Raw genomic sequence first — 13,102 nt, forward strand, 5'->3', positions numbered from 1 at the left:
TGCAAAGCTGACACCAGAACAGAGACAGTCTGACACCAGTGGAGATGTTATCCTTGATGCCCTTTGAAGTGACACGGTTCCCTCTGGGTTAACTAATAATGGATAGTAGACAGGAAGCTGTCTAGTTTTGCTCACCTCTCTCCTGCTAAGTTCTAATGAAGGAAGGAAGTCATTTTCCATTCTGTCCATAATGCGTACGATATCTTCAAAGACCTTCCGATACCTTCGTTCATCCACAACCTTCACCTAACGGGAAAGAAGGAACCATTTTCAGCTCTACACACTCCTAGCTCATCTCCTCGAAGAGTAATAATTTCAAACTGGGCATTACGGGGACACCTTTAAGATAAACTGTAGTACAATCAACACCCTTCAAAGCTTTAATATCCTGCTTCATCCATAACCTTCACCTCAAAGGAAACAGATTTTTATTTAGTCTCATGTAATCTCAACTTCTCTAAGAAGTTCTAATAAATTCTAAAAGCCACTAAAATAAATTAATAAGCATTATAAAATCCACTTTATGGGAAAGATAAAGTCAAATGGCTAAATTTCTGGAAAAGTAAAATCTCTAAGACGTCTGATAATGGTATATGTCTGGGTATATGGTATATATTTTTCCTTGCTCCATTGTTAATTATCTGAGAGTGGAGAAAATGAGAACTTGTAATAAAAATGATTTCTTGCAGTGCTAAAACACATCCACTGCTATTTTTAACAAGCAAAAATTGTGAAACTGTACAAAATAATGCTCAAAGCATTTAAGTCCATTAGTTGCTATGCCCGTTGACAGGAATCAGGTAATTGCTCAGATTACTAACAGGAAAGCTGTGGTGTTAGGAAACGGAGCCAGTGACCATTTTAGAAAAGGGCCACCACAACATGTCCTGGAGTAAAACCATGACAACAGACAAATCATTTGGAGTAATGGGTCAATAAAGTTTCTAGATGACACAGCATTTCCAGCTTCCTGACACAGCTGTATTTTTGTAAATATTAAAAGTTCAAACAAACTAATGTTACCACTTGGCATAAGTAATGTAACATCACTGTCATATTTGAGACATCAGTTTCCCTTTTACATAAAGTATAAAATCACAAAAATCCATCTTAAAAAGATTCATGTATACAGCAAAGTTCTGAGGCAGATGTGGGAAACAGCGGAACTAAATGGACTAGGGAGGTTTTTTTTTTTTTAAAAAAAATACATTGCTGCCATAACTTAGAGAACTGAGGAACTGAGGGTTGATCACTTTAACCCCACAGTATGTAAGCGTTAGGTTAAGTTAAATCTTAAATTTTTTTAAAAAAATGTAACTTTTTCTTTCTTAAAAAATATTGTTTGAACTTTCAAGACCACAGAAGCAAGGGCTATTCTAAGATTTGAGCAGTTCACATAACTGGCTCCCTGGCAAGATCTGGAATACTATGCAGATTCTTTCAGAAAGACGAGGTAAGAAACAGATTCCACCTGGCTGAGGTTTAAAAACACAGGGGCCTGGGACTATTCTCACATTGTTGAGGTGAGGGGTTCATGGCTCCATCCTTTTTTCTTCTTACAAAGTTCTCTGAGCAATGGGCATTTTCCCTAAAATCTGAGAGCCATCACAGCAGATCACAGAACCCAGTGCAGGGTAGAACACTGTCTCAAACAGTCCACAGCAAGTCTTTAGAAACTGACAACAGAACACTTGACTCCTTTGCTAAAAGTCCCTGGGGCCTGTGGTGGTGCCCCAATGTGTAATATAGTTTTTAAAGTCTCTAATAATAGTTAGCACAAGGTTCTAAAGTATGAAGTAGTTACTCAATAAAAGCAAACCTATTCTCTATGGATTAGCACTACTTAATGGTGCATCTAGGATAACAGACGGTGGTGGGAAGAATCTTACCACGGGATACATTCATTTCAGAAAAGGAAATCCCCAACAAATTAGGAATTCAGTATGAGCTAGATCTTAACAAAATGACCCAGAGAGATATACTATATATCACAAACAAAATTCACATCAGCACATAGTATAAGACCATTTACAACACACACACATATACACAAAACTTTTAAACAGAAAGACATATGCAGAAGTCTAGCATAGATATGAGACATTTCCACCATTACAGAAAGCACCAATGATGACACACATCTAGGAAGACAAACACTCATACATGGTGTTGGCCTGGCTAGGAAGTAGGGATTTATGAAAAGTCTCAAGTGGGAGATGACAGTTACTAAAGAGTCTCAGTCTTTTGTGTAAATTCGGCTTAGGTCTCTATTTTAACAAAAAGACAAATTAAATTTTCTTCTTTGTGTGTGCATGCATGTGTGTACATATGGCACGCCACACATGTGGAGGTCAGAGAACTACTTTCAGAAGTTGTCTGATTCTCTCTTTCCACCGTGTGGATCCCAGGAATCAAACTCGGGCCATCAGGCTTGCTGACAGGTACCTTTACCCACTGAGACACCTTGCCAGCCCCACAAAGGGCTCATGCAAGTGTTGTCTCACTCTCAAGGAAGTCATGCTGGAACTCCCTGAGTTTTTATCTGCTCATCTGTGAAGTGGAAAATATTTAAGTGAGCACTGTTGTGGGAAGTAACTGACGTGCAAAAATTCCCTAAAGCCATTTTGGGCCCACAGATACTAGCTGCTGTATGTTGGAATGGAAGGGAAGGGGTGGGGGTGCATAGCTCAGTGATCTGGCAGGTGTTTAGAAGGCACAAAAGCCCGTGTCTGATTCCTAGCATCAAATTAAAAACAACTGTGGATACTGGAAGGCGAGAAACAACTCCTACCCAAACTGTCTTCTTACCTTTACACAGCACACAGCATGTGCCTCCCCAGCCAAAATATAATAAGAAACAAAAACAAGTGCAGCCCAAAAGTGGAAAAAAATAAAGTTGTTGGTTGTCTTGAAAATTTTAATATACTCTAAGACCAAGAACTAATTTTGTTTCTCAGGGAAATGCCCTAAAGTCATTCTTCTTTAAAAGAGGACTTGAGGGTGGAGGTGGGAGTGGAGAGATGACTCAGTGGTCACAAACACTGGCCGCTCTTCCAGAGGACCCGGCTTCAATTCCCAGCACCCACATGGCTGCTCACAACTGTCTGTAACTCCTGTTCCAGAAGATCAGACTCCCTCACATAGACATGCATGCAGGCAAAAATGCTAACGTACATAAAATAGAAACAAATAAATCTTTTTTTTTTAAAAAAAAAGACACATGGGTAACACCTATGACAGCAGTCCCTGAAACTGACATAAACAAAAGTGACCTGTCTCACTATGCCCTTCGCATGGCTGAACTCATTAATCCTCATGAGTAAGTCCCATTACCACCATACTATGTAGAGTAGATAGACACATAAGGATGCTCAATAAATTGTCCATATTCTTCACAATTACAAAGTGGTTGGCCTGGAATGTAAAACCAAGCAGTAGACTACCTAATTCATCCTAGTGAGACTCACAAGAGTTATATCCTGACAGGTTACATGACCACATATGTGGAAAATACAAAAGAAGTAATCAAAATATCAACCATCAAGCTTATAAGATAATTTCCACACTCATAACACAGTTAAAAATGGGAAAATGCATTCACATTAGAGGCGAAACAGGTTATCAATTCAGCCTAAGATGCAACCAAGTACAAAACAACATAATAGCTATGCTGTTTGAGAGGAACGTGCCACTGCAGTGGACAGGACTCTCTTGAATGAGTAGATCTGGTTCTGTTCTGATCAGTCTGTGCCTACATGGAATAAAATATCTGCATATCAGTAAAAAGACGGGATCATGAAGAAATAGAAGGCTAGCATTTGGGAGGGTTGAGGGGTGCTAACCACTCAACTCTGAGAATGATTATTTGCTTAGAGAACATTTATGGCACGCTGGAGTACGAATTTACTCTATCTCCATAATGCTCTGGAAGTAGCTACTTAACACGTAAACAAATGAATGAGCAATTAACTATTTACCCCAATATGGAACAGGGCGCTAACAGGCTTGTGGTCACTAGTTTTGAGTTCCATGTGACTCCGGTAATGAAGTTGATTAATATTTATTCCTCTCCAAAGAATTCGGTCACACCAGGCTGGAACGCGGCATTTCCCACTGTAAATAAAGGAATGAGTCACAAACAGAGTATACGGCACTAGGATGTAGTAACACACCCTGGTTTAGAATCACATTAGGCCTCTTCTAATATGCTTCCAATGAAGCACATACTTCTCCTTCCCAGGGAGTCCCTATCATCTTCTCTACATTGCAAGCACCGATAAGGGCCTGTGTATGCTTGTCAGCCACTAAACTCCTAGCACTACTGCCCAGTACAAAGTACAACGTGCCTAGTGTCAACTAATGGAGGGATGGTTTCCCTAAATTTAGGTCTGCATCGTAAATGTCACCACAGGGAAGGATGGAACAGCACCTCCTTAAAATAGCCTTCTCAGAGCCAAGGACAATGGCACTGAGTTTTGATTCTACTGCATGGACTAGCCTTGTGGGAGACTAGTCTGTTTGGATGCTCCCCTTCCTAGATAGACCTGGATGGAGTGGGGAGGACCTTGGACTTCCCACAGGGCAGGGAACCCTGACTGCTTTTAGGACTGGAGAGGGAGGGGGAGAGGGAGTGGGAGGAGTGGGAGTGAAATGGGAGGAGGGGAGGAGGTGGAAATTTTTAATAAATAAATTAATTAATTAAAAAATAGCCTTCTCAGGTCAGGATCCCATCCTTAATATTTTCTCTTCCTTTGCTCCACCTGACTGCAATGGTACTCCATGATAGACAACTAATGGACTTGAAAACCGCCATTCTCTATTTCTAGGCCAGGTTTAACCTCTGGAGAAGACTAGAGCTTTCTCTTCTAAGAAGTATGGGTCCAGATTTCAGGATGTCTAAGAGGATTATTTTTGTTTTTTTCATTAATGTGTGTGTGTGTGTGTGTGTGTATATATATATATATATATATATATATGTATATATATGCAGATGTCCTCAAAGGTCAGAGAAGGATGTCAGATCCCTTGGAGCTGGAGTTCCTGAACTTAGGTCCTCTGCTAGAACACCAAGTATTCTAGCCACTGAGCAATCTCTCCAGGCCCTTACCAGTGGATTCTAATGTGTTCTCAGGACCAAGAATGACTCTGCTTGGAGAACTGCTTATGACTCTTGGTTCTCAGAGTATCCAGAGTCAGTAGCAGAGAAGTAGTTTGGCTAAGAGCATTAGGTAAGCATTAGGGGAGGAGGCTAAGAGCCTTAGGTGAGAAAGAAAGGTAAGACTAGGGAACACAAAAAAAATCTAAACAAGTTTGCAGAGGTGACAGAAACAAGGTACCAGAGGCAGCTCATAAAATGTCACCAGCCCTGATATCTAATTAATACTTTCCTAATATAAGCTCAGTTTGAAATACTCTTCTGTAATAACACTAAGCCATTAGATTTCCCTCTCTGCATACGGAATGATATAAAAAAATCCTAGCCTGTCAGGAGGGACATGGAAAGGCACAGGAAAGATCAAGCCTTAACCTCGTCTGCGAGAAGGTTCTTATCACTTTACCTGGAATCCCATCTGTCAGTTTTAGAATCATACTTGTAAGTGGGAATAAACTTGATTTCCCCTTCATTGAAATCCACAAAGGCTTTTTTCTGTGTGCGCTGAATGTTTAACTGCAGCCAGAAAGAAACACCATGTAAGCACAACAATACTACATTAGCAGAGGTGATAATCAGGCTGGTTTGTCACTGTTCTCTTTGTAGGGATCCAGTTCCAGAGCCTTTTCAAGTGTGGAAAAATACACAGATAAGACTGCTAATCTTTCGGATTCAATGACAACACTTGTTATTAGTACATTGCCATTTTATTGCCAACTGTGGTCAGGACAAAACTGTGGAAACAAGAACTTGGAATAGTCCTACATTGTTTAGAACTGGACATGCACAACCTAGCATAATCATAATTACAACACCACCATCACCACCAAAACCATGCAGACCTTAAAAGGATAATTCCTGAAACCAATTTCAATGACTAGCTAATGTTTTTTCTTTTTTTAAAAAAGTGGGTGAATTGTTGCAATAGAGAGGGCCCGGTGGTTAAGAGAGCACACTGCTCTTCCAGGGGACCCAAATTTGTTGGATGGCTCACAGCTACCTGTAACTTCGGCTCTAAGGGATCCACAGACTTATTCTGGTCTCCATGGGCACTGCACGTACATGCTCTAACCCATTCTCTCTCTCTCTCTCTCTCTCTCTCTCTCTCTCTCTCTCTCTCTCTCTCTCTCTCTCACACACACACACACACACACACACACACTGACCCTCCTGTCTCCACCTCTCCCTGTTAGTGCTGGGGTTACAGGTCCATGTTTCCATACTTGGCTTTTTTATGGATGTTGGAATCCAAATTCAGGCCATCATGCTGGCAAGGCAAGTACTCATTTCTCCAGCCCTATAACCCATTCTTGTAGAAAGTTATCCTCACTCAGATATTTTACCAAAGTTACACAAGATTCAGCAATTATCCCAACTGTACCCTTTCTAGAAGCAAGAAAGAGGAAGGAATACAAATTAGCAATTCAACTTCAGTGTAAAGGCAGATAGCTAAGGAAGACTCACTATAAAAACTATTGTACTGCACAACACTTGAATTTTTACTGTGTCTAAAGGTCAAAAGGCTCTCATAGGGATTTAAAGACATTTGAATCAAGTTAAAACTTTGTCTTTTCTCATTAAGAAGCATTTACTTTCACTCCTGTACCACGATGTGCTGGGTACATAATAAGAAAGTAAAACCAGCATACCAAAGAGATAAGTGTTCACATATGTTTACTGTGGCATTAGTTATATAGCCAAAAATAAGGAACCAAGAAAAGTGCCTGTGAATACAGACTAGATAAAGAAAATGTGACACACATATATTATTCAGTCATAATCAATGAAGCACTGTCATTTGCAGCAAAATGGATGAGCTAGACGTAATTATTGTTAAATGAAATAAATCTGACACAGAAAGACAAATGTTACAATTTAGCTCTCAGGCATGAAAGCCAAAAGAAGTCAGCCTGAATGTAGAATAGTGATAATCAGAAAGTGGAATGTGAGGAGAGGTCATATAAAAATAACGAGGTGATTTTTATGGTGCTCTAGATTGTCCTCACAGCCTAACATAGATTATGCAAGTGTTTGACCACTGAGCTACATCCCCAGATCCCAGAGGCTGGATTTGATTACTCTACTCCAACTCTACATGCTGATACATCAAAGAAACACAATGACTGTGTACAATTAATATGTACTAATCAAATATGAAATGACATGAAGGAATATTCATTTTCATGGATCACTACCTATATTCCAAAAAAATTATTCTTATGATCAAGGTGTTTTGGCCTATGTCTGTAACAGCAGCACTTAGGAAGCAGAGGTAGAAGAAGCGCAAGTTCAAGGTCAGCCCTAGGCTATACAACTAGTTCCAGGCTAGGACAGGCTTTATAGTTATGCTCAAGCACAAAAATAAAAAAAGGATGTATAAAAATAAAAATTCAACTCATTTACCAGCTTTACACACCAACACAGAGGCTTATAGTCACAGACTGGTTTACTGAATATCATGTTTTGTCTGAGCGCTCCATAATCAATAATTTCCCCACAAGTACTTTGGTTGTTCTTGTTTGTTTATATGTGGGTAGGCGTCCATGTAGGGATGTGCAGAAGTCAGAGGGTGCTATCAGGATGCTTTCTTCAATCACTTCTCTACCTTATATTTTGAGACCAGGCTCTCTCACTGAACCAGGAGCTCACTGTTTGGACTAGGCTGACTGACCAGTAAGCCCTTGGGATATACACCTGTCTCCCTCAGAACGGGGATTACAGATGCATGCTACTGTGCCTGGCATTTACATGGGTGCTGAGGATCCTAACTCAAGTACAGATCCTTGTAGAACAAACACTTTATCCACTGAGCTACCTTCTCAGCCCCTTCCACTGGTTTTAACATCAACAGCTAAATATCAGTCATCACCAACTTATCAACCAGTTCCTATTTGACTATAGCTTATGCTGGTCATCCCCCAAAAACCTTTTTTTATTAGCTTCCCAATCTCTTTCATAGGGCCTGCCCCTCTGTTTGATCTCCAAGCTGTTGCTCAGTCTGCCAAATAATCACAGAACAATTTTCCCCATTCCATCTGCTAAACCACATTAACACAGCAGAAGGCCATTCTCCTCTAGGAAGTATTCTCCAACTAACCTCATGTATTCTGTAGCCAATATAGACAAATCTCCAAAATCTCTGCCTGATAATGACTTACTAAATGAATTTTACATTGGCTTTTTGTCACCAACATTATCTCCCTTGAATCTTAGTACTTAATCAAGGCACTCCAAATCTATATATCTCCAGGTACAATGTCTTGCAAGATAGTAAAACTTGCATCTCTTCCCAGCATAAGCCATGCCTGCCATGTCTATCTCATAATCCTCACCATCTCTGCCATTGAAACTTCACTTACCTGGTCGAATTTCAAGAGCTTCTGAAGGTCATTTTTATTAATAAGACTTTTCACCTCATTGGCGTCAGGCATGCAAAGTCTGTAGTTCAAGTCTCCCAACCAAATGACAACACTGAAGACCAAGAAATAGATTAGAATAGCACTAATTAACATTAAAGTCAATCAGAGGAGAACTGAGAGAAGAAAATGGGTAGACTACTTATAAGGATCTATTTATCGCTGACAAGGGGTTTAAAGCTGCCATCAATTCTTTAGGGGCAAGTACTGCCAATCCCGGAGAAAGCCAATAGACTATAAAATAGCTGGGAAAATAGGCACGCCACATAAAACTGAATGAAAGTGGGGCCATATAGTATACATATGGGATTTGGAAGCCAAGGAGTTAATGGACTGAGAAGCATGCAGTTTATTTGCTGGATTAGCTTCAAAATTTTGTCTGGCCGCCTGCCAGGTCTCTAGGCAAAGAGAATCTTAATGCTTTTTGCCTCCCAGAGCCCTGAGGTTCTGTAGGTGCTCTGTCACGGTTTGGATGGTGGGAAGGACTGACAGCCCACTAGGAAAATTGAGCCCGACCCTCCAGTGTAGTCAACCTGACAAAATCTGTTTCAGATCTGAAGTTCAAGTTCCCCCAAAGAAGGATACTGGCACCTTACTTCTCAACCACAGCACCAGGACTTGAGATGTGCCAAGACCCTGAAATTACCACATCAAAATGGGTCCCTTTTGAGTCACCTCAAGTTCTCAAAGGCAACAGGAAAGTTTGGACTCTTAGGATTAAATTTATGGAATTTCTGGGGGCTTCATGAACATAAATTTCAAGGCCTTGACTTTGTCGTTGTGAAACCCAATTCTATATTCCCCCAACTGTTGAGACAGTAAGGACATATTCCAATATTACCACCTTGCCCTGTTCCTTCCTTAATTCCCCTAATATCCACTGCTTCTCATAATCCTAAATTATCTTTTGATTTACTACAGTTCCCGCCTTGCGCTATTCCTTCCAAATCACCGTCTCAGAGTTTCAAAGAATTTCTCCACAGCTGATTCTTTGCTACACCACCTAACCCATTCCTCAATGGACTTCCGCTCCTGTCCTTATGAAATCCCCGTCTTCGCAGACCTATCCCTGCCACCCATTTTTAATAATCACAACCGTTAAGAAGAATAATGTAGATCTGCAGACACAACGTTGGAAAGATGAATAGGGCAATTTTCTCATACAACAAGTATGTGTGTCTGTACATGTATGGAGAAGAGTCTAGAAGAGACTGTTGGATGAAATGATGCATGCCTCCATATCCTTATATTTTCTCTAGTAGCTGCACTTAAAATATAAAAGTAAAAATAACAACTTTTATTTAACTTAATACACCCAAATCATTAAGATGTGATTAATATTTTGCAAATTAAGGTATCCCACATTTCCCCCAAGCAATCTTCAAAATCCAATATAGCTTTTGCTCACAGACCTTTCAGTTTGACGAATGACTTTCAAATACCAACAGCCAGATGCTGGCTATCATATTAGACAGTGCACATCTAGAAAGGTCTACATTCAAATGTTAAATACAGTCTCCTATGGAGAGAGGGACTGGCTGGGGAGAAGAGGAGGTAAGTAAAGGATTTTAAACCATGTTTATTCATTTTATCTTTTATTATCACACTTACAGTGACCATTTCTATTTCATTATTTAAAATGACACTAATGTGTAGACTCCTTCAGCATTATTTTAGAAGTTACACTAATACAAACCTTTCTCCCCCTAATGCCAAATCTAATTTCTCTGCCTCAGTGAATCTAGTTCTAAATAACATATTCTCTTCTTTGTGGTCCAAATCCCCAAATGGTAATCCCTCCCTTTTCACAGCTCCATAGCTTCTCACCCTATCTAACTACTGCTACATCTCCACGCAAAGGCCATGGAGAGGCCACTTACTCATGTTTCATGATGTTCAGCTGTGGGAGAGCCTGATTGGGGACTGTAAAACTCATTCTTGCACATATGTCCTTATAATCCTGATTCCTTCTTTCAAACTCTTCCACATGGGCAGCCAGGTGGGAATTGACGATGCAGAAGGTGGTGTTATGAAATACAAACCTCACAGCGACTCCTCCTTTGTTTCCCTGGTAGCAAAGGCAATTATAAAGTTAGGAAACACGGGGTGCAACCAAATTTCACATAGATATCAACAATAATCAAATTAATTGCCAAAGTAACTCACCATTTTCCCCATGATTCCAGTTCCCACAGTTTCTGTAGCAATATCACGTATATACCGACACTGATCTTTTCTGGCAAATATAAGAAGCATCATCCCCACAAGGCGGACTAGTTGCACCTATGAGTTTCAGGGAGTTACAAACAGCTAATGTGAGTATCACTTTCTGCTACATAGCTACCTTCTTAGAATGACCAACAAAGTGATTACTGATGTCCACATCTGTATCTGCATCCTCTAATTTCCTATTGGACCCCATAAATTGGAAACTAAGGTTCTCTGTGGAAGCTCTAGTCTCAATTTGACTAACAAAAGATTATGTAGAAAATAATGTAGAACTCTCTCTCTCTCTCTCTCTCTCTCTCTCTCTCTCTCTCTCTCTCTCTCTCTCTCTCTCTGCTCTCTGCTCTCTGTCCCCCCACCCCTGTGTGTTTCTATTTGTCAGTGCTGAGGATCAAATGAAGAACCCTGAGCATGCTATGCAGGCAGGCACTCTATCACTAACTCACATGCTCAGTTTTAGCTCTCTTTGTAAACCACTTTGTACCCTACTGACAGTACATTAAAAATTCAAATAGTAAAAAACAAGCCATTATCCCAGCAAGTTCTTCCTTCTCCTTCCTAGACTCTGATTTCATGTTGTCTAAGATATTTAAATCTACAAACAGTGATCCTTTGAATTTTGATTATTTTTAGTCTAAATGAGCCAGAGAGCTGTAATATCTTCACGATTTATGCCACCTACATAAACTGTTCAAAAGCAAAGAAGAACATTAGATTACTCCTTCTGAGATTAGGATTGTCGCCTTGAAATGAAAATATTTCTCCTAGTAGCTAAATGCCTATACCAAATATCTTCTAAAGACGAACAAACTTGACTACCTTGCTAAAGTCAACTTTATTGTTATTATTATTTAACAAATAGCTGAGTGTTGTTGCATACACCTTTTAAAAACTATTTATTTTTATTTTATGTGCATTCGTGCTTTGCCTGAATGTGTGTCTGTGTGAGGGTGTCAGATCTTGGAGTTAGAGAAAGTTGTTTGCTGCCATGTCAATGCTGGGGATTGAACCCAGGTCTTCTGGAAGAGCAGCCAGTGCTCTTAACTGTTGAGCCATCTCTTCAGCCCCTCAACTTTATTCTTCACCTACAAAGAAGTCTAGAATTTGTTTAAATACCACAACACTGCTGTTCTTGTTCTGAATCTAAAGCACACTTTATGTACCCCATAAGCTTCAATCTGCTTTTCTGGTAGGCATTTTATTTTGGCCATGTTGGAAGACAGTTGTACTTTTATTGCACAGACAGATCAATTAGCTTATATGTAATTATTTTGACTTAATTATTAATGCAAAAACAGTAAACTGTTTTCTTCTAAAGGCTACCCAAGTGATAAAAAATTATGAACAGAAAACTTATGCTCCCCCCAGAAGAAACTATGGTAGATTAGGCTCCTATAGCACAGTATTTCATCTGAGGAAGAATTCAATTATTTAACAAGCTTTTTGAAAGAGGTTCAGCTAATGGACTAACTCCCAGTGAGGTCTACTTAGTTATAGACTGAAAGAGATAATCCAGTGTAGCTTACTTTTTTATACTTGGCCTTTGAAGGCAGACCCCTTTCCACGGCCATGGACCATTCTTGCTCTTTTACAGACTCAAAGTAGAAAAAGGCTTCTGTGCTCAAATCCAGCTCTTGGAATCTGAGGGAAAAATGGGGGCAGAGGCTATAGCTATGGTATACACAGCCCATAACTTAGTGACTGCCTCCTTTTCCATTTTCTGAGACATTAGAGTAAAGGGAAAAAAAGAATGCAAGATAAATTTTATAAAAGACATGTAGTTTTTTTTTAAAGAATCCCCACCACTATATTCATAGGTTATACTAAAACCAAACAATAACAATCAAAACTCTCATAGGGATAGTAGTGAAACTTTTCTTTTACAACCTTTGAATAATCACTGTGAGAATTGATTTCATCTGTTTCTATGATGAGCAATTTCCTATGGGTTTCATTCATGCTTTCTTTTGACCCACAAATTAACCCTCACATATAGTTCACATCAAGTTTTTAACCAAACGAGTTTTAGAAAAAATAGGAAGATGAAGGCTGGGGAAACGGCTCCGCCAATAAAGTGCTTGCTGTCCAAGTGTGAGGACATGAGGTCAGTCCTCAGCATCCATGGAAAACAAAGCTGGGGGTGTAGCATATACCTGCAATCCCAGCACTGGGGAGAAAGAGACAGGAGGTTCTCGAGGCAAGCTCCTGGTTCAGTGGAGAGTCTCTCAAAAAATAAGGTAGATATAAGGTAGGCTTTAACATAGAAGTGGGTGGCAGTTAATGCAGGAACTTGTAATTGGCCAAAATG

General features: G+C 39.8%; 1 protein-coding gene across 2 annotated transcripts in view; it reads right to left on the reverse strand.

The window, feature by feature from the left end:
• Ocrl (OCRL inositol polyphosphate-5-phosphatase) overlaps positions 1-13,102 on the reverse strand; it is a 55,016-nt gene that overhangs the window by 19,956 nt on the left and 21,958 nt on the right. For both annotated transcript variants that reach the window (XM_075957274.1, XM_075957273.1), the window contains exons 9-15: positions 12,321-12,435; positions 10,735-10,851; positions 10,449-10,636; positions 8,512-8,623; positions 5,559-5,668; positions 3,978-4,113; positions 136-246 (exon numbers count right to left, since the gene is read on the reverse strand). In XM_075957274.1, the coding sequence (XP_075813389.1) occupies positions 136-246; positions 3,978-4,113; positions 5,559-5,668; positions 8,512-8,623; positions 10,449-10,636; positions 10,735-10,851; positions 12,321-12,435 (889 nt within the window). The remainder of the gene's footprint in view (positions 1-135; positions 247-3,977; positions 4,114-5,558; positions 5,669-8,511; positions 8,624-10,448; positions 10,637-10,734; positions 10,852-12,320; positions 12,436-13,102) is intronic.

Source organism: Microtus pennsylvanicus, chromosome X, assembly GCF_037038515.1.
Source record: "Microtus pennsylvanicus isolate mMicPen1 chromosome X, mMicPen1.hap1, whole genome shotgun sequence".
NCBI lineage: Eukaryota > Metazoa > Chordata > Mammalia > Rodentia > Cricetidae > Microtus > Microtus pennsylvanicus.